Here is a 20,143-nt window from a genome sequence, read left to right on the forward strand (position 1 = left end):
AACAACTGGATGTCTAATGGAGCGGGTGATGGAAAGTGCCCTGGTGAATGAAGATGGACCGCTCCATGGCATTCCGCGTGCGGCGGAACGGTGGGGGAGGGGCTGGCCCCAACTGGCTGACAACAGTAAGCACGCCACGAACCCAACAGTACATTCCTTCCAGGTTACCTTAGGTAATGAAAGACACATGCAACTTAGTAGAGAGCGAGGTGCGAGGTGCGAGGTGAGAGGTCAGTGCATTCGGGTCCTGGTCCCGTTCCAGTCGTCAGGTCTGTCACCTCATGTCCGATTCTCCCTCCGTATATCGTTATCAGATGCCGAGCCGTCGTTGGTTGGTTCCTTATGCTCGGAATCATCGTGTCTTCTTTTTTTTATAGTAAGTGAGTGGTATTGAGTTTCAATGTTGGAAGTGTTGCAAAAGAAATTCCAGTTTATTGAACAATCTCTGTAGGCGCCTCGACAGCATTGGATTACCACCTAATGCTTCACCCCCGCACAAGTCCTAAATCTCGCCGCCGACCTTGAATCTCCAATAGTTCTCGTTCAATTTGCCCCCTGTACTCCTCCAAAGCCAGTTGGAAACCTGTCAAATGCATGTCAGTCTTGAGCCAGCATTCTTCGCCCACTCGTCATCGCAATCTCACCCCTTGAAACCAACATCCATTCAGCATGACAAAGACGAATCCCGTCTCGATCCGGTTCGATCCCCATGGCCTCTCAGACAGATCCAATTCTCTATTGATGGGCCTGTACGGAGGCACCTGTCGATGCTGGTCGTACCAGTCGGGCGGGTTTTCAACCGTCGGCAGCGGTGCATCTCTGGAAGGTCTCGCGTATGCTTCTTCAACGCCCCCAGTAAGACGAATGTTGTAATCGTGGAGGTAGTCTTGCTGGAGCCTAGTAGTGATAGGGTTGTCTGTCGTGGTCGCCGACATGTTGGAATCTTCTCTCTGCGAGCGAAAGCAACGTGCTTGAGAGGTTGGTGAACAAGGCAGTGGTCGTTCTCGAATGGCGGCACGCCTAACGTATCTGAAGAGGATTCGCAAGGGGGAAAAGGCCGCTTCAATATGCCGACACTCGACCCGTCCGTCTCCGCGAACCCGCTCCCCGATCGACCAAATCAAGCGTCGGAAGTGCGGGGAGATGTGACCTGCGTCTGCCCCTATCCTCCCGTCCCTCTATCCTGGTCAGCGTCCATTCTACGTGATCGGCTTCAACCCCTGTCCCCCACTTTCCGCCCCCTCCAACCGCCGGGCTCCAGCCAGTCAGTCCCTGTCGCGGACAGCTGTTTGAAGCTGTCGGAGCTGAAGGTTCGTCGAGTCTCACCAGCCATACCTTTTTGGAAGACGTCGTTCGTTCAAAACATCCACAGGCTTCGTCGTCCCTCACCTCGACCTACCTTGCCCTACATTACCTTCTCGTCGATACCATCATCTCTCCTCTTCTTGAGACCTAGCCTGCCTGATTCGCCATTGCATCGCGGAATACAGCCACGATGGATTCTGCCATTGAGAAGCTGCTTGTTACTATCGTCGACGGGCGCGCCGAAGGCGTCCGATTCCGCCAGGACAACCTAGGCCATCTTCACGAGGAGCTTCGTAAGGAATCAACAGCGCTCTGCGCAGCTCTTGAGAAGGACACCGGCGCATCAAGAGCTGAAGTAGAAGTTGAACATTTCTTAGCCTTGGAGGCGGTTCGCCATTTTTACGACTCCTTGGACTTCGACAAGGAGCTGGAAACCGAATACCTCGTGGCGCATGGCAAAGATAACGCGCAGAGACGAACCGGTGCGGGGCTCGTCATCATTCGCCCAACAACGTACACTCGTCTCTTCTCCATATTGAGCCCACTTGCGGCAGCTCTGGCAGCTGGCTCTGTTGTTGCTCTTGAGGTTTGTCCTGGAATTGACAGTACACGTCACGATAACAACTTGGACTGAGCTAATCCGGATGAACGCAGCTCGAGGACTCTCTGCTACAGCTCGACTCCGTCCTCCGCAATGTCCTCAGTCGTGCCCTGAACCAGAACGCTTTCTGCATCACAAAGAAGATCACAGATGAGTCCCTCCTAGGGTCGGCAACTCTTGTGGACCAGACGGGAGCCGCACCCGGTGCAAATCATGTCAGCCACCTGGTCTCTTCCAATAGCAGACGGACCATGGCCATTGTTGATCGTACTGCCGATGTTGAGGCAGCAGCAAAGGCCATCACAGCAGCGAGGTTCAGCTTTGGGGGACAGTCGCCTTACGCACCAGATTTGGTGCTCGTTAATGAGTATGTGAAGAAGGAGTTCTTCGAGGCGTGCTCCAAACATGCCACCCTAGCGTTTGCACGGGAAACCACAGTTCGAAGAGCTAGCGACAACCACAGCGAAGTCACGAGGAAAGCGGTTCAAGAGGCCGAGGACAAGCGTCTGGTTGTCAGTTTTGGGTCAAAGGACTTCAAGTTGGTCGATATCAAGGACAAGTAAGTCGCCGGCGATGTACTAGGCACTGCCAGCACACTAAAGCCCGCAGGAATACACCTCTGCTGAAGGCGAAAGTTAGCGGGCGCTTCTTGGCCATCGCAACTTCTTCTGGTCTGGTAGACTCCATCTACACGTATGAAACCGAGTAAGTAGACTGCCCTTGAGACAATCCAGGAGAGCGTCTAAGAAACGACAGGCAGCCACTTCTGGCCAGCTACCTCTTCGCCAGCCCCGATGCCGCGAAGTACCTTTCTCAACACCTTCCTTCGCACATGTCCTTTGTCAACCAGATCCCGTCTCATCTTCTTCTCGGCCCTGCAGCACCAGTCTCGCGCGATCCGGTCGTTGAGTACCGCTATAGCAAGGAAATGTTTTCCGTCTCCCGACCACAGATCATCGAAAAGCCTTCCGGCGCACTCGCAAAGGTCGAGCAACTACTTTCCGGTGCCAGCGGCATCACCCCGCAGAGCCTTCGAAGCTTGGCCGCCACGCCATTGAGACCTACGAACCAGCCTGGCAATAGTAGGCTGGGGTTTTTCGAACAGGGATTCGTACTAGGTGCCAGCCTCATCATGAGCGTCGTGCTGCCCAGTCTAGCATATGGCACGTGGATCGGCGGTCGGCGGGTGTTTGATTACGCAATGAAGCTCAGAACTTAGGCTCACTTTTCTTCGCAGAGTATGGCAGTTTGTATAGTAATAGCAACACAAAGACAGACAGACGTTCACGCCTGGCCACAAATGATCCACCGTATCGGCTTGTTCCTGTGATCCTGTTTAGGAGACGTATTCCACCCTAAACCTCCCCAAGTTGAATACGAAATTATGACGGACAGTTGATAGCCGCTTACTAACCCAATCTCTCAACGACTTACCAGATGAAGTCACATGGGGCAAGTGGACAACGCTTTGTTCTGCTGCTCTCAGTTGATCGTATGGCGCCTGGATTGCTGGGGTCGCATTCCCGGTTCGGATTTCGGCTCGGGAAGTGGAGGTACACTACCTCAGCTCGACAATTTGACATTGGCACCCCTGGAACCCTCAGTGCAGCGTGGCAGCTACCCCGCCGGCCCCACATACCCCGGCCGTCGGGTCTTACCTTAGGTACCTAGGTGTCTTGACACCCCTGGGCCTTTCAGTTCCTCCCGTCACATCCTCCGCGTCAGGAAACGCTTACAAGTGGGCGCCTAGGTAGTCGGGACACTGAACTGTAATACGTGCCGAGTCCACTTCAACCGTCTGGGGAGAATATCCGGCTCGCCGATGGGGCCGCTCTGGGCTTTGTCATGGCAATCAGCGTCGGCAGAGCTGTCGTTTTACGGACTTCTATTTACGCCTCACCGGCCTTGATATGGGATAACCGTCCTCAGAAGTCACATTCACCAATACCATTATTACGCCAACCTGGAGACAAAGAAGCCCCTTGTTGAATCAACCGAACATAGCTCACACATACCGCGGAATACATATTATCTCTCTGAAGGTCAAATAAGCGCCAGCATGGCAGTAGGAGTCAAGAAAGAGGCCCTCATGAGCCCCGTCCACCTCTTCTCCCATGGCTCTACGATGATGCTCGGAGAGGAGAGCAACTCGGCGACTTACTGGAAGAAATGCGGAGATGAGGCTCTGGCCGAGGGCGTCGAGCACGTTGTCATGATGGTAAGTTTGGTCTCCCTCACCCTGAATCCTTGTGTGTCACGTCACTCATGACTGAACAGGGCGCACACTGGGCCACGAACGCCCCTGGCGAAGTCCTCATCTCCGCGCATCCCAAGCCCGGAAAGTCGCCAGTAGCCTACGTCAACCCTGAAAAGTACCATCCTTACAAGCTGAACCCCGACCTAGACTACGTTCCCACGATCCAAGCTCACTTCAAGGCGGCTGGCATCCCCTCCAGGATCGACCCGACCTTCGACTGGATTCACGACACCTACCTTATCCTTATCCGCATGTTCCCCAAGGGCTGCCCCCCGACAACTCTTGTCTCTATGAACGACTTCTACGACCCGCACTTCCACGTGGCCGTTGGCGCAGCCCTGCGTCCACTCCGCGCGGCCAAGCACAAGACGCTCTTCATCGGCTCGGGTGGCTCCGTTCACAATCTATATCGCAACGTCTGGGGACCCATGTTGCGCTTCCGCGATAACTTCGCCCAAATCACTCCTCCAGAGCCGTGGGCCCTTGACTTTCGTCAGGAGGTCATTGACACCTTCTGCCCAGCTTACGAGGACGAGGTACCGGCGGACAAAGCTGTTTACGGACGCCCCATTCGCGGCAAGAAGCCTTGCGGTGGACCGATGCTGAGACGCAAGGTGACCAGCCTGATGAAGCATCCCAAGTATCGCGAGGCGCACGCGACAGACGACCATTTCATGGCCACCATGTTTGTGGGAGGTCTGTGTGGGGGCAAGGGTGACGAGAACCTGAAGGCCGAGATGGGTGCTGAGGATTGGGAGCTGACGAATATGTGCAACTCGCAATTCACTATTGGTAGTTGGGCAGACGCAAAATGAACAAGAGGATTGCGTTTTATTGGTATCAGATGTAAGGTTACGTGATATAAACAGATTGTCCGTCTCAATGAAATTTGCCTTCCCCTATGACAGGTCCATATTGTCCCATTGAAAGTCATCGCCAGTGTCAAGGCCGCTGAATATATCATTGTCACCCAAATCCAGGCCACTCACAGCGTTGGAAGGTCCACCTAAACCCATGTCGGCTCCCAAGCCTAGGTCAAGGCTGACATTATCAACAGACATGCCGTCTGCAGGCACAACGCTGGCAGTCGCGGCTGCCATGGCGTCGTCTAACGAGCCTGTGCCTGCATCTAAACCAAGACCAAGGTTGGTTTGCAGCATGTTATCTGCTTGTATGGCCTCGGCCTGAGAGACGGCTAGTTGAGATTCTACCTTGCGATGTAGCCTGACCACGATTTCGGCCAGATTCATGTCTGTTTTTTGGAGACTTTTGCAGTTTTCGGCATCCAGCTTCAAAATTTCCCGCATCGTCAGCTTTCTCTGAATCGGCGCCGGCATATTGCCGGAATTGTCGAGAAAGTTTATCGCCGTGGCAGAGGCCGGGTTGTTCACGTCAGGCGCGCAAACTATGGTGGCAGCTATGTCATAGGCGATGCTGCCACTACCGGCCTCAATGTTTTGCCTGATTTCCTCGTATATGAGCTGTAGTAGTCGCTTTGCTGCGAGTATGTTGAGCCCCACAAGTATTTGACGATGTGTGTAAGCGGGAGGCGGCATGTCCATGGTTGGATTCATACTCCATTGAACCAGAGCTTGTAGTGTTTGGCGGAGAGTATTTGAGAACCCTACGCTTTGGCTGTGCTGCTGCTGCTGCTGAGCATCCCCAGACCAAGCACTCAATTCGAGATGATCAGCCGCGCCTGTTCGTCGAGACAGAGGAATACTGTCTTTGATTGCTCTCAGAAGCGGTTCGACTTCCTGGCTTTTTGGATCAGATTTCTGATATGTTCTTAACGAATGTTCCAGTGGCTTTGCGACTATGTTCATAACCGACGAAAGCATGTTTGAGGCCTCCTGGGAGATGGAGGTCGGCGCAAGAACCGACTGAAGCACCCTGACAGTGGCCTTTTGGCAGTCGGAACGCTCAACCAACAGAGAATTCGAGAGATAGGTAATCGCCACAACCAGCGACGGGAGAAGGAACGTATCGACCAGATCTGTGCTAAAGTCAGAGACAGTTGCAAAGGAGAAAACAGAACTGATCTTACATTCAACACCCCCTTTAAGGCTCTCCTCGGACAAGTGGCCAGTACTGACAGCCAACAAAATGTTCTGGAACAGCGTGGAAACCAAAAGGTAGAAATCCTGTGGTGGGCAGGACGACATAAGCTCATCCCCAAGGCCGCCTGCTTCAGAGTCGAATAGTCCATGGATCCAGCCGTTGAGATGCCCCTTTTCTTGATCGGAAAGCTCGTCAAACGATCGACTTTGGTGACCCTGACCAAGCAACCTCGAGACGAAAGAATCTGGTGATGTGATGCCGAGATCTGACATTGTCAGATTGTACCGATATGCAAATGCCATGACTAGGAGAAGGATGGACCCGAATTCCTCGTACACAGGCTGATACTCGCCCTGGTCCTCTTCGTATTTCCAGTTATCCAATAGATCGCAAAGAGGGTGGAGAATCGTTGCGGGTCTCTCGAACAGTAGCATGACGTCCAAAGAAAGTGGCTTCTGAGCGAGCTGGCTGCACAGAAGTTTGAGAGACATCGTTTCCTTGTTCCTGCAAAGCTGTCCGAGAACCTGGCAGTGTCAGATTTTCGTGGGCACTCGATACAGTCGGAAATGCGTACCTCGGTCAGAGCCTGGCAAACTGCGCCGGCATTTCCGTCCTTGCCGTCGAGCTCGCCTATTAGGGCCGTCATGCGTTCAGGGTCTGCGAGGCACTCGGAAACCAAGTTGTCTTTGACGTATCTCCCGCCTGCCGGGAGGGATTGGTAAGGCGTCTCTCCCAAGAGACCCTCAATGCTGCTCTCTCGCACCAGACCATGCAGACAACACGCCCAACAGAACTCCTCTCGCACAGAGTCTGTGAATGGATTATTGCTCCTTGTTTCGTCAAACATGGATGAGAGCGTGGGAAATGTGTTTGTATCAACACGGCCAAGTGCTGCGGTAATGCAGAACTCGGCGGTCAGCGGAGGGTATATATGTTTGCTCAAATTCTCAATTAGTAGGGGCAGCTTATTCATCAGAAATGAGCGCAGAAGATGAGCTGCTGGGTTGCCCTCGTTACGCGAGACGGCATTGGCTAATACGTCGAACGAGGCTAGAATGAGGTCGATGGTTGTGGTTTGCACATCGCCCTGACGGCAATCTTGTCAACAGGAGCATCGTTCGAAAAGCACTGTGGTGTCTTACCTGATACCTGTTGTTCAGGTAGTTAAAGATGGCGATGTCGTCAACCAAGGGCCGTCCAACAAGCTATAAAACGAGACTTGTCAGCATATATTCTGCTTTGCCAGGTACGGTGAACTGACCGCCGCATTCAGATATACATATAGACCAGCTCTGGAGTTGGCGATTGGCAGTTCCGAAATGACAAAGTTCTCGAGGGCCACAGAAGAGTCGAAGAGGTCTTCAATCTCGGCATTCGCCGTGTTCTTTTGGTCGTCGGCTGGCTCAAATCCTGCCAACGTGCTTGTGCGGAACATGTCTAGGCGTGTCGCAATGGGTCCGGCGTTTTGCATTATGGTTGGCACGAAGTTGGCAAGGCTTTCCGATAGAGCCTTTCTAGTATCTTTGCACAAGTCAGCTTGAAACGCTCTAGTCGAGTCTATGAAGCGCTCTTACTCTTTGCCTCTGGCTTGCTCAAAGCCTTCAAAACAACGCTGTTTTCGCAGACTCCAAGGAGTAGGGCCACAAAGGCAGCCCGCGCCGACTCCATTTCCTCCCTGGCCTGACTATTATGGAGTCGCCCGGTGACATCAACTGTGAAAGCTGTTGCAGCGTCGGTAAAGAGAGCTATCCACTTGGCCATGATGGTCGCAACGTCAAGGCCTGTCATCATATTTGTTATTGCAGTTGCTTGAGCTACAGACTTGGTGAGTCTGTAGAACATGACCTCCTCCGCTGCGTACGAACTTGCCCACCGCGGGCTCTGGGGTTGTGGGTTTTCGCCATTGTCGGGTTGGGCAGCCTCTCGGGAGTGGGCGCGTGACGTTGAGTACTTGTACAAAGCATTCAAAATAGAAGGTGTGTCGATGTAGTTCAGGTCGGAAAGGACTTGGAGGTAGCGCGGAACTCGGGGATCGAGACTGTCGTGGTTGTGTGGCTGGGGGCGCAAGAAGAGGTCGGCGACGGTGAAGGGAGGCAGCGGGTGCTTTGCTTGCAGAAACGGCACATACGATTCGAACTTGACGGGATCTAGGCGGTCAGACAGGCATTTGGATATGAACCCGCGCCATTGCTCTTGCGCAGCATGCTGAACGCCTCGAACAACGCGACCATCCATGATGTTGAATTAGTCGGGCCTGTGCTTGTCGCTCAAGCTGCCGAGCGCATCAACTGCTGCTAATTGGCGTCGCGTCGAGCGTATGATCAAGCATACTCTCGGAGACGAGATGCGAACGAAGTACTGTAGGCGAAAAGAGCGCCGCCTGCCGGGTGCTGGTGGTGTAGAATTGAAATGACGAGCGCAAAAACAACTGTGGAAGTCAACAACCTGACAACAGCCGAGCCTTGCGCTTCTGGATCCGATCCCGACGTCGGGTTTGTCGAAGGTAGCGCCCTAGGTAGGGAATTTGTGACCCCCGGGTAAGGTACCTAAGTACGGGCTCGCTTTGGGCGGTTAGCTTACTGAGGTGGGGAGGCCCTACCTAGGTACGGAGTAGGTAGGCAGAAGCACCACTTAGCAAGCACAGACCACGAACGACCAAAGAGAAAACCAGAGAGGAGTTCCAAGTTGGTTTATCGGAACAATCCTCAACCATGGTAATTCAAGCTACTTACTTACCTTAAGCATAGTGGGCGGCGCTGTCGATCCAGTCCTGGTCGAACTTGGGCGTCTCGGGGTTGATACCCTCCTTCTCGAGCAGGGCATAGTCCATTAGAGTAGTAAAGAAAGTGCTGGTTTCTACCAAGCCGCATACTCTGACGTGCCTCATTCCACCATACACATATGTCTATGTCAAGAGTCACATAGCAACTACACTAGGCATCACAGACACTGACGATCGTAAGAGCTTTAACTGTTCATTGATTCTGGACACTCGTTCCACAAACGTGGAATGCGAGCTAACACTGTACGCTAGATGCCACTTGGCTCCAGCGGCAAGTCGTGTAGCCTAAACTTCCCCCTCTCGAGTTGAGGTGCACTAGCACCGTCGAACCCGTCTCTTGCGCAGCATCAGTCCGGATCGTGGCGCTAGGTGTACTTTGCGCACTCCCGTGTGCTGAACAAGTTTGCCTCAATGGCCACATGTGGCGTCGAAGGCCAGTCAGACCACGGAGTTGTTGAGCTGCCAGGTCGGTAATCCTGGTCTGCTGAGCCTCATCCTTCGGCCCAAATCCGCATTCTCCTCTCTCCTCGTCTCCCAGGCTGGAGCTTTGAAGCTACCAAAGGGCCTGTCTTGTCCCAATTGGGAATGTCTTCCAATCATTTCCATCAATCCATATTAGAGAACGCCGATTGCAGGTGGTGTGTATGTGTGGGGGTTGTGTAACTGCCAGTCCAGCAAAAGCGTAACGCGTCGCTGACAGAAAGGGGAAGAGTGATTGATAGTGCTGTGGTTGGGGGTATGGCTTGTTGGCTTGGTTCGAAACCCAAGGCAGATTGCCGAAGCAGCAAGAAACGCCTCGGGTTGCGCTGACAGTCTGAGTTTTACATGTCCATCGAGTCGCCGCCGTTGGCGAAGCTGAAACCGCCCTGCTGAGGAGCAGCGTTGGCACCGAAGCCGAAGGTACCGTTAGGGCCGGTACCCTGGGCCATGCCCTCATCCGCATTCTCCTCCTCGTCCGAGAAGTACTTCTCGATGATGTTGTAGGCCTTCATGTAAATCTCCTCGTTGGCGTTGGTCTGGCACTCGTGAATCTTCTCCATGCCACCGCACTCCTCGATGAACAGAGCGTAGCGGTTGACCGAGTCAGCTCCCTCGCCAGCGGCCTGCTTGTCGAGGTCACCGACCTTGAGAATGTTCTCCAGGCCATCCAATGCGACCTGGATGATCTTGTTGTCGGGGCAGGCCAGGAGATCGCACAGGGGCTTGATGCAGCCCTGAGAAACCAGGTATCTAATTTGATCCGGCTTCTGCAAGCCACCTGATGTCGCATTGCTGATGGCCCAGCAAGCCTCCTTGCGCGTCTTCAGGTCACCGTTAGAGAGGAGGTGGATGAGAGGAGGGATGATGTTGGCATCGATAACCGATTGGATCTGCGCCGAATTGCCGGCGGTGATGTTGGAAATGGTCCAGCAGGCCTCCTTGCGAATGCCGTCCTTGTTGGAGCTCAACAAAGAGAGTAGACACGGCAGTGCACCGCAGTTGATGATGACCTGGGTTTGAACGTCGTCACCAGTAACGATATTACCGACAGATCGAAGAGCAGGCGTCTGAACTGAGGTACTAGCGTGCATCAAGAGCTCAACGAGACGGCGGGGGATACCAGCCTCGATGACGGCCTGGATTTTGTCGTTGGATCCATCGGATAGATAAGAGATGGCCCAGCAGGCGTCGATAAGCACCTCGTCGTCAAGCGAGTAAACGAGCTTGGAAAGAACGGGCAGAGCCGGGGCGATCTGTAGGAGGTGTTAGAAGCATGTAAAAAAGAGGCTTGGGCAGTATTCTGCGTACAGTGTTCCAGTCAGGCTGGGGAGTCTTGCCACGGCAGAAGTTGCTGAGAGTCCACGTAGCATTCCGCAACATGCTCAACTTGCGACTGTCGCCAAGGAGCGCGAGGAGAGGCTTAAGAGCGCCGCAGCTAAGCACGTAATCACGGCAGTGAGGGCTGTCACCGGCAATGTTGCCCAGGGCCCACACAGCCTGTTCCCTGACATCGGGCTCGGGGCTGGCCAAAAGTTCGACGAAGATCGGCACGGCACCGGCTTCGATGACGACCTGGGTTTGCGTGGCGGAACCGGAAGCGATGTTGGTCAGGGCCCAAGCAGCCTCGAATTGCACGAGGGTGTGAGGAGAACGGAGAAACTCGACGAAGCGGCTAACGACACCGGTCTTGATAACTTCCTCGATGGGCGGGTTGCGCTCTTTGGACAACAGCTTTCGGAACTTCGTGGTGGCTTGGATTTGGAGGTCGATTTGGTCAGAGAAAACGCCAGAGACCATCTGGGGGAGGTCCTCGTTCAACTAGCGGCGGTTAGCATACTGACCCAAAACAGGCAATGATCATGAGATCGGAGTAAGGTAAGTGAGCAGTCGGTACGGGACCTCTTGCGCAGCGCTTGAGGCGTGGTGGGCGAGGTCCGCACCGACTCGCGAAAAAAGTGAAGTGGGGCAGAGGCAAGGCGCCCTAGCAACAGAGGGGGAAAATAAGACGAAGGGTGCGGCAGTATTGGCGGGGTTCAAACAAAGAGACGAGGACGACGACGAAGCCATCGCGACAGCACCAACCAAAAGAGAGAAAAGCTTACCTGAGACTCGGTAGGAGCGGTATCATCGTCGCTATCAGGGGCAGCACCAAGGGATGCGCCGGGTCTGTTCTCGCCAGAGCCGATACCACGGCGCTTGGCAAGGTTCTCCTCTCTCTTTGCCTTGCGAATCTCGACCTGCTGCTCCTCTCTGCGACGGCGAAGCTCCTCAGGCTTGAAGGTGCTCTTGGCCTTGAAATTGGTGCGGCGGTGCTCGGGGATGTATCGGTCAGCCATGGTTGCTGTTGTGATGAATACTGGCTTGGGATGTGGTTGTTTTTGGTCGCGCGTCAGGAGGGGAAGGATGCGGCGGTTGGCTTGACCTGAGAAGGCTGGTGAATACCGTCTCTATTGAGAATAGCCTTGATGATGTTGTTGCGCAGTAAAGGAAGGGAGGGTCGCGCTGGTAAACACTGAAGGTCCTGGACACGGAAACAGGTTGTGGGGAGAAAAGTTGATGTAGACGGGAGGCTTTAGAAATTTATGATGATGGGGGAAGAAGGAAGGAAATGGGGATGAAGCGAGAGAGCGGGTCGAAGAAATGGAACAGGGCCCTGCCAAATCCAGAAGCCTACCAAGGCTGCACTGCGCAAGTACTCTTGACATGTGGTCTGCCCAGTCCATATCGCTTACATAAGGTACACAGTACTCAGCACCCCTACGACTGCAAGCGAAATCTTTTTTTTTCTTTTGGTTCCCCCTCCTCCTCGGGGTTTCCTTTGGTCGGGGAAGGCAACAGAATGCCCAGAGTGCTTTCCTTAGCTGAGTCAGAGGAACAGTTTAATTGGATAGTTCGCCCATGCGAGTACTGCCGTAAGGCATTGCTGCCCCATAATGTCGTAGCTCTTCAGTGCTTAGGCTGGTTTCCTAGGGGATTATGTCATGAACTGATACGATGGTACCTTACTTATTGCCATCAAAGCCGCTGTGTCTTTCAAAGACAGACAGACTCACCGCGAGAGCGCTTTTTCATCTTTGAGTCTTGTGTGGTCTGGTCTATTCTTGCCCGATTGCATTGTCTAGGAACTCAAAATTCTCTTTTCGTGTTGTATGTTCTTCTCCCTCTTGAGTGTGACGAATCTCGCATCATCTCTCTCTTCATGTGTAATACTTTACCTTGTTTGAACCTCAGGTACTTAGCTAAGGTCATCAATCACAATACAGCGTTTTAGACAGGCAAAAACGGCCCACGAAAATGCGGCAGCGATCTTGATTTTTGCTCCCCCGGGCCCCAAGCTTGCAGGGGCTTAATTGGGCAATGAGGTGGTGAAGCACATGCTCCCGCGAAGTGGCGGGGCACGTGCCTTAGCCTCAACGCGTCTTACCTACCCTCAAACACGCGTCAGGAGAACGCCCGATCTGGCGAGTACTGACAGATAGGGAAACCGTTTCCTGCTTGTGCTTTGTGAAAGGGATCCTCATCGGAAATCGACAACATCACCAGTTGCGTTGGGAATTCCTCGTTTTCGTTTTTCTTGATTTTTTTGGGGGCTCTCCGTCTTCCCCGCCACAACACCTTCAACCCTATCATGTCTGAACTCCATGCTCATTGAAGCACCACCCTTCGCCGACATGGTCGACAAAGCCACTGATATGGCCCTTCCCAAGGACTTCACGCCATTGGCAGATTTCATGGAAGAAGGGAAAATTCCGCCTAAGACCTTTGTCAATGTCATAGGCATTATCAAAGATTATCGTCGACCCGCAGCCACGCAAGGAAAAGGTTAGTACGATGCCCTCCTTTTTTCCCAGCGAGCAAGGCGTGTTGGAGACTAACCGCGTAGCAGATTGGAAGTGTGGTTTCCGCCTCTTCGACCTCTCAATGCAATCAGAGGTGAATTGGGATGTTGAGCTTAGCAGCTTCCGTCCCGAGAAAGACATGATAAAGATGCCGGATTGCCATGCCGGGGATATTATAGTTGCCTATCGGGTCAAGGTGCAAACAATCTTTAGTCATCTATCGTCTCAAACTTGACTGACGCGATATTTCAGGCTCAAACGCATCGGAACGGCCCCCTTTCTCTCCTAACAAATTACGAGACTGCCATTCATATCTACCCCGCCACAAAGATACCCAAACCTCCCCAGCCTGCATCTTGTTCTTTCAAGCCAACTGAGAAAGATAAGGCCCGGACGCCGAAGCCTCAAGTCGAGCAGTACGTTTCCTGGCTATACGAAAACATCGACAAGGACCGCATCCCAGAAGATGAAGTTTTTGAGGTTCGATCGAAACATTCGACGAACGTCAAGGGGAAGCTATGCGAGCTCAAAGCAGTCCAGCATGGTGCCTTCCATGACTTGATCGTCCACGTTGTCAAAGACTCTTTTGATCATGGTGACAAGGTGACTCTGTATGTCTCAGACTACACGGAAAACCCTGGCTTCTACAATTATTCATACCATGATGGTAGCCAGGCAGGCGGCAGGGACGGGGATCCCTATGGCTACACCTCCGGCAAAACCGGCAAAGCTCGAGACGCAGCCGAATGGGGAGGCCCCTACGGCAAGAGAACCATGCAGATAACCTGTTATGAACCACATGCAACCTTCATCAAATCTAAAGTTACGTGTGGGACTTGGGTCCAACTCTTCAATGTGCAGATCAAGTGGGGAGCAAACGGCGCAAACCTGGAAGGCTATCTTCGCGAAGATCGCAACGGTTACGGCCACAAGCTCGCCATCAGTATCTTGGATCCGCAGGAGGACCCCGAAAACATACATCCTTATCTCAAAAATGCGCTCAGGAGGAAACGGGATAATGAAAAGGAGATAAAGGCATTGACGAAGCAGCTTCGATCAGACATGGAGAGAAAGGGCAAGAAGCGCCCGGCAGCAGATCAGCCAGAGAAACCCCTGAGCAGCAAGCAGAGACGAGCGCTTCGAAGAGCGCAAGCGGAACAAGACGTCAAACAAAGCGAGGACTCTATGGCGCCGCCCCTTGATCTCAACCCTCTAGGTTGGTAGCCCGGAACCGTGACTCCATTACTGCGGACTAACAACATTTTAGTGACCTGCGAAAATCTCGGTAGGCCGACTTGCTCCGTGTCCGACATACTGCAGCCCGTGATGTATCAGACTACCATTCAAGGCGCACCTCTCAATGTCAAACTCCCCTTCACAGTCGCCCAATACCGCGCTAACGTACGCGTGATCGACTTCCACCCGCCAAGGCTCCAGGACTTTGCGTCTGGCCGCAAAAGGACGGAATACGACGTGTTGTCCGACAACTCCGACTCCGAGTCCGACTCGGACGAGGAAGACGCAGGCACTCTGGACAGCTTCGTTGGTGAGCGCCATTGGGAATGGCGCTTTGCTCTTTGCCTTCAAGAGGCAGCTGTGGCTCAAGACAAGAAGAAGCGAGGTGGTGGCAACAACACTTTCTGGGTTGTTGTGGACAATCTCGACGCCCAGCTTCTCACGGGGCTTGACGCTTGCAATCTCCGCGCTGACCCCGACGAACTGTTCAAGCTACGCGATAAGATGTTCATTCTCTGGGGTGATCTCGAGGAGAAGAAATCTAAGCAACTTGCAGAGAGCGATCAGAAAAAGAAGCAACTTGCCAAGAAGAGCAGGAAGAATGCCACCGAACGCCCCCCAGACAGTTCAGACATCGAGACGGCCGACGAACAGTCTGTGAAGCATGTAAAAGAAATGACGCCTTCAAACAGGCCTTTTCCTTGTTGCATACGCCAGTATGGCGTCCAAGTAAGAGAGCCAAACGAGGTGAAAGCCGACGCTGGTGACGGCAAACGCTGGGAACGAGTCTACGGGCTGTTTGGGACGAAAATCTGTGGTATCTAAGGCAAGGGACGGTTCCATGTGATATCTTGGTGGAAAAGCTAAGGCTACTGCATAGGGCTATGGCGGAACGGAACGGCACAACAAGTGTTAGACTGGTGATAGGCATCTGGCGTATGAACTGGTATGACCTGGTTGATACGGAGTTATGTTGGCAAACACGCCTGAACGTGGCATAGGGGCGAGCGGACCAAGAACTTTCTGAAATCGTGTCGGCATTGGCTACTAGGAGAGCTAATCATCTTTTGATCCTTCTAACGCCGCAAAGCCAATAAGTGAAACATGATGTTGGGCGCCTGAATTCGCCAACACACCAACAATTATATCCCTTCCACGCTGGAGCGATATAAACACACTCCCAACATTAACCCCAGAGACTCCACGTCAGACATCGGAGAGTGGACAGAGTACCTAAAACCGCATATGCCGCTTGTGAACAGAGCAAAGAAACGATAGGACATGCCCGCCCTAGGCCTGCTTAATCGCCCAATACGTCGTTGTCGTCGTCTTCGACATCATGATTAATAGGGGCCTCTTCTGGCTCGGGCTCCTCCTCTTCTTCTTCCTCTAATAGTTCACGCCGAAGGAGGTCTTCTCTGGAGCCCTCTTCCGGTTCTGCCTCAGGCTCCTCCAGGGGTTCCTCTTCTTCGTCATCGTCATCGACAACCATCTCCTCGCTCCGCGACGGCTTCTTGGATGCTGGCTTGGATGAAGTAGCCTTCGACCTTTGAGCCTGCTTCTTGCCGGACAGGTGCTCTCGAATCTTCTTCTCGTCAAGGAAAGCGACCACCTCACTGAAATTTTTACCAAGCCGGGTCTGGTTCCGCAGAAGCCGCTTGCGCAGCTTGCCAGCGTGAGGACCGGTCTGGTCCAGGACTTTTTGAACGATGGCCAAGACGTACTTAGCAGCCAGTTCACACAGAGCCTTTTCCGACTTGAGCTCCAAAGCGAGACGCTCTTCGTGGCTGAGTACTTCATCATCGTCTTCCTCTTCATCAGAGTCATCGTCGTCCATTGGCTCCTCATCATCGGCTGGCTCGTTGAGTAGTTTCTTTGTTTTCTTGGCGTAGCCCTTCTCAATGCCATCGTAAATGGAAACAAGTTCGGGCAGTAGCCGCGGCTCGAGTTCGCGTACCAGGCCAGCAAGCTTTCTGTACATCGCAGTACCTCGCGTGGGTTCGACCAGACTGCGTAATGTGCCAAAGAGGACGTGAACATCGCAGAGAGCACCGGCCGCGAACAGGCGGGTGTCATCAATGACTGCTCGCGATGATAGCGTCTTGATTAGATTGGTGTCGTAGTTCTTGCGCAAGACTGACAGGGAATCCACGACTGAGTCGGGAATTTCTGTTCCGCTCTGAATGAGCTTCTCCAGACTCTTGACCTTCCACATGAAGTAAAATTGAGTAGCTTTGATCGCGAAAGACGCGACCTCATCTTCCAAGTCTTCGAGATCTTCGTTGGCGTCGTCGAATGTACCGCGGTTTGCGATGTTGATCAGAATCTCTATAGGCGACGACATTGAATCCGCCGCTCGTCCTTCAGTTTCCAAGACTTCGACCGGGTCTGAGATCCGAGCGAGCTCACTTATCTTCATTAGTACCGTCGAAAGAGCTGTGAGGTGCTCCTCCTCCAGATTGCCGCGGATGGAAAGCTCGCAAGTTTTGTCGAAACCGCGGAGGGTGTTAATGACGTTTTCCCACAGAACAGCAAGCTTGCCGTCTGTCAACTCTTCCAGCTCTTCGCACTGCCGGGAGTGAAGTAGGGCTGCGGCTGCCTCGGCAATGACTCTCTTATCGCCGTGTCTATTGAATTGGGTGCTGATCTCGTCCAATAGCTTCTCGTACTTGGAGGAATCTTGCCTCAGTATTTGGAACACCTCGAGATCCAAAAAGTGTTCCATCCTGAGAACGATTGTCGCGGTTGCAGGATCAGCTCCAAACTTGTTTAGCAGCCGAGGAATAGCAACTGCCAAGTCAAGTGCGGTGTCTTCATGCGCCTCAGTAATTTCGGAGCGACCGCCTCTTTTCCTGGCCTTCTCAAGTTCTGCGGACTGGAGAAGCAGCATCTTGACGGCGGTGGCCAGAACTTCGAGCAAGATGGCCTCCTCCGATCCGACGGGGCCGACAGCTTTCTTGAACGCCGTCTCCGTGGAAGTGCTCTTTGACCTCGACTTGGAACTGACTGTGTGATCGTAGAGAAGATAGCCGGAAAGAACTTCCCATTCTTTGACGAAGGGAACCTTTTCGAAAAGTACCTGGGCAGCGAGCGAAATCCTAGTATCCGGAACGTTTGCTTGCAAGACATCGGCGGCCACGGCCAGACCTTGGGAATTGGCGTCTGGTCGCTCGCCCTCAACCTGCTCGTCATATGCCGCGAGTGTCTCTGCTAGACATTTGATGTTGACCCACGTACCGCGAGGTGACTCGTAGTCATCATCCTCGATTTCACCAAAAAGCTCGTCCAGAGCATCCTGGCCTCCGAGTTCTTCCACCTTGTTGTTGATGAAATCCTCGACGCAGGCAACAAAGAAGCTGACAACGGCCTTCCGAACTCTGATGTCGCTGTCGTAAATCAATTTGCCAATAGTGTCCATTTCTTCCGGCTCTAGCATTCCCGCGTCCCGGAGAACATTGATGACCGAGATGGCTGCGACGCGGACGGAAACCTCGGCGTCCTTGGTGGCGATCTCAATGAGGCGGGGACGGAATCGGTCAATGAAATGACCAAGCTGCGAGATACCGCGTTTAAAGATGCGAGCTAGTTGTCTCAGGACCTCCTGTCTTGTGGAAGCAACTGTGTCTGAGAGCATCCAACCCAAGTAGCGAAGGTATTCTGGCTGCATGAAAAGTGTGGGAACCCCAATGATCCACGACCCGAGGGCCTCGACACACTCCGTCCGGATACGCGGGTCGATGTCTCGGTATCTATGAATGAAGGTGGTGTCGAAGAAGTCCTTGATGTGGTGTGAACATAACTCTCTGCTATGGTTGGCCTCGTCGAGGTTATGTTGCATCTCGGCAAGTTTTGCCTTGTTTTTGCCCTTCTTGGCTTGCGTGACTTGCTGCTCAGTTGAACCGATTCGGTCATCGAGAGTTTTGGCGACGTCGATCAAGCCGTGCACAAGTGAGAGAATTACGGTTGTCGCCGTATGACGGAACGGACGAAGTGACGAGGTCGACATGGACGCTATCCATCTAACGAGGTTCTCCATCAGGGTGTGATCGTTGTACAGAACATCTGTGTCGTGAACACTGCGAACCAGGGCCCGAAAAAAGTTGATGAGCAGGTCGCGGAAGACTCTGTTGTTCTTCGCCCGGGAGATGAGTGGGTACTCGGTGACTTGCTCCTGCATGATGTTAGCAAGAACTTCGATGGACACAGCTGCTTCGTCATGAGTGGTACGTGCCTCTTGGAAGAGATCTTGGAGCTCGGTCAAGCGTGCCTGGCAATTATCTGGGTCGCGAACATCATCTTCGGAGATCTGCAGGTCGCAACCAGACGCTTGCAGTACGAGGTTTACGAGCTCAACCACGGCGAGAGCATCATTGGCCTGGTATCTCTCTTGCCATTTGTCGGCAATGTGTTCGGAGGGCAGACCGGAGCCGAAGACATCGGCTACACGAGGGTGTCAGCAACAGGTGAGAGTTGGGGAGCTACATTCCAGGACGACAGCTTACCATACAGGCCCTCGCCCTGCTTCTCGACCGCAGCGATCCTCACAGTCTTCTTAGGCCGCGATGGGAGACTCGCCGAATGGCCAGACGGGGCTACACCGTTGGTCTTGGGCTTTTTGGTAGCGGGCTTCCTCGCGCGATTCCCTTGAGCGGTGGATCGCTTCTTGGGCCTAGGGCGGGGACGCTCGTCGGCGGTATCGCCATCGCTCATTGTGGCATCGGACAATGCGCCGTCCTCGTCATTTTCTTCATCGTCTTCGTCGTGATCAGAGCCTCTCTTGCGCTTCGGTGCGGTGACGGGCTCCGGGCTGAACTTTTCGGGGGCTCTCACGACGCGTCCGGATCGGCGACGCGACGAGGACTCGGGTTCGGGGGAAGCTGTCGCGCTTTCCATGTCGTCGCGTAGCTCTGAGATAAATACTGGAACGTGTAGATGAGTCGAAGCAATCGCCTCAATGATTTCGCGCCGATGAGCGAAAGGTCGGGGACGTGGCGCATACAAGGGAAAACGTCGCGTCCAGGCAGTGCGGTACGTCGAAGGTGTTTAGGCAATGCATCCTCCAAATTCGCGGGTGTGAGGACGGTGGATCCAGATGCGGTCGCAACGTGTAATTTGGATGACCGACACTGTGTAGTCAGCCCCTGGCGGGGAAGGAGCACAAAAACTAAGAGTAAGGTAAGGTAATATACATAGTACGTACTTTTTGTAAATGCACACCACCTTCGACGTGCCTATCATTCTCTCTACGGGGGAATTAAACAAGAAAAGAAAGAGAAGCAGGGTCAAGCAATTACGAAGTCCCCGTGATGGCCCTGCATGTAATCATTCAGAGTCTTTTTGTTTGTAGATGCACATGAGACTTACACCAGGGCAAAGGCAGGGATGTGGGCGAGGTCGACTGCACAGTACGTACTCTGGAAACCCAGCTTTTCATGCCCCCAAGCGCTTACCTTACTTGATTACTTAGCCCGGCATCGCTGTCTGGTAATTGAGAGAGGTAGCTTGTTCTTCCGAATAACACATAACTTGGCGCTCTGGAGGTGAGCGAACATCGCTTCTCATCAACGACTACGTACTCATGA

The 20,143-nt window shown here is 53.3% G+C and overlaps 7 protein-coding genes across 7 annotated transcripts; 3 read left to right on the plus strand and 4 right to left on the minus strand.

The window, feature by feature from the left end:
- Window positions 1-502: 502 nt before the first annotated feature.
- On the minus strand, window positions 503-935 carry CkaCkLH20_13069 (uncharacterized protein; the record flags this gene model as incomplete). The annotated part of the gene is made up of 2 exons (XM_038895780.1): window positions 503-583; window positions 645-935. The coding sequence occupies 2 exons, from the start codon at window positions 933-935 to the stop codon at window positions 503-505; spliced, it is 372 nt and encodes a 123-aa protein (XP_038738933.1).
- Window positions 936-1,495: 560 nt separating this feature from the next.
- CkaCkLH20_13070 (putative aldehyde dehydrogenase) lies at window positions 1,496-3,125 on the plus strand (the record flags this gene model as incomplete). The annotated part of the gene is made up of 4 exons (XM_038895781.1): window positions 1,496-1,891; window positions 1,960-2,465; window positions 2,516-2,611; window positions 2,663-3,125. 4 exons carry the CDS (start codon window positions 1,496-1,498, stop codon window positions 3,123-3,125), a joined length of 1,461 nt encoding a protein of 486 aa, XP_038738934.1.
- An 840-nt stretch (window positions 3,126-3,965) lies between these two features.
- On the plus strand, window positions 3,966-4,978 carry CkaCkLH20_13071 (uncharacterized protein; the record flags this gene model as incomplete). The annotated part of the gene is made up of 2 exons (XM_038895782.1): window positions 3,966-4,124; window positions 4,184-4,978. 2 exons carry the CDS (start codon window positions 3,966-3,968, stop codon window positions 4,976-4,978), a joined length of 954 nt encoding a protein of 317 aa, XP_038738935.1.
- An 84-nt stretch (window positions 4,979-5,062) lies between these two features.
- On the minus strand, window positions 5,063-8,459 carry CkaCkLH20_13072 (mediator of rna polymerase ii transcription subunit 5; the record flags this gene model as incomplete). The annotated part of the gene is made up of 6 exons (XM_038895783.1): window positions 5,063-6,159; window positions 6,211-6,748; window positions 6,799-7,311; window positions 7,367-7,429; window positions 7,486-7,745; window positions 7,799-8,459. The coding sequence occupies 6 exons, from the start codon at window positions 8,457-8,459 to the stop codon at window positions 5,063-5,065; spliced, it is 3,132 nt and encodes a 1,043-aa protein (XP_038738936.1).
- A 1,368-nt stretch (window positions 8,460-9,827) lies between these two features.
- On the minus strand, window positions 9,828-11,822 carry CkaCkLH20_13073 (uncharacterized protein; the record flags this gene model as incomplete). The annotated part of the gene is made up of 3 exons (XM_038895784.1): window positions 9,828-10,739; window positions 10,795-11,304; window positions 11,589-11,822. 3 exons carry the CDS (start codon window positions 11,820-11,822, stop codon window positions 9,828-9,830), a joined length of 1,656 nt encoding a protein of 551 aa, XP_038738937.1.
- A 1,335-nt stretch (window positions 11,823-13,157) lies between these two features.
- Window positions 13,158-15,386, plus strand: CkaCkLH20_13074 (telomere-binding alpha subunit central domain-containing protein; the record flags this gene model as incomplete). The annotated part of the gene is made up of 5 exons (XM_038895785.1): window positions 13,158-13,308; window positions 13,373-13,503; window positions 13,578-14,541; window positions 14,593-15,227; window positions 15,279-15,386. 5 exons carry the CDS (start codon window positions 13,158-13,160, stop codon window positions 15,384-15,386), a joined length of 1,989 nt encoding a protein of 662 aa, XP_038738938.1.
- Window positions 15,387-15,861: 475 nt separating this feature from the next.
- CkaCkLH20_13075 (STAG domain-containing protein) lies at window positions 15,862-19,454 on the minus strand (the record flags this gene model as incomplete). The annotated part of the gene is made up of 2 exons (XM_038895786.1): window positions 15,862-19,001; window positions 19,064-19,454. 2 exons carry the CDS (start codon window positions 19,452-19,454, stop codon window positions 15,862-15,864), a joined length of 3,531 nt encoding a protein of 1,176 aa, XP_038738939.1.
- Between the last annotated feature and the right edge of the window lie 689 nt (window positions 19,455-20,143).

Source organism: Colletotrichum karsti (assembly GCF_011947395.1).
Source record: "Colletotrichum karsti strain CkLH20 chromosome Unknown Scaffold71, whole genome shotgun sequence".
Classification (NCBI taxonomy): domain Eukaryota; kingdom Fungi; phylum Ascomycota; class Sordariomycetes; order Glomerellales; family Glomerellaceae; genus Colletotrichum; species Colletotrichum karsti.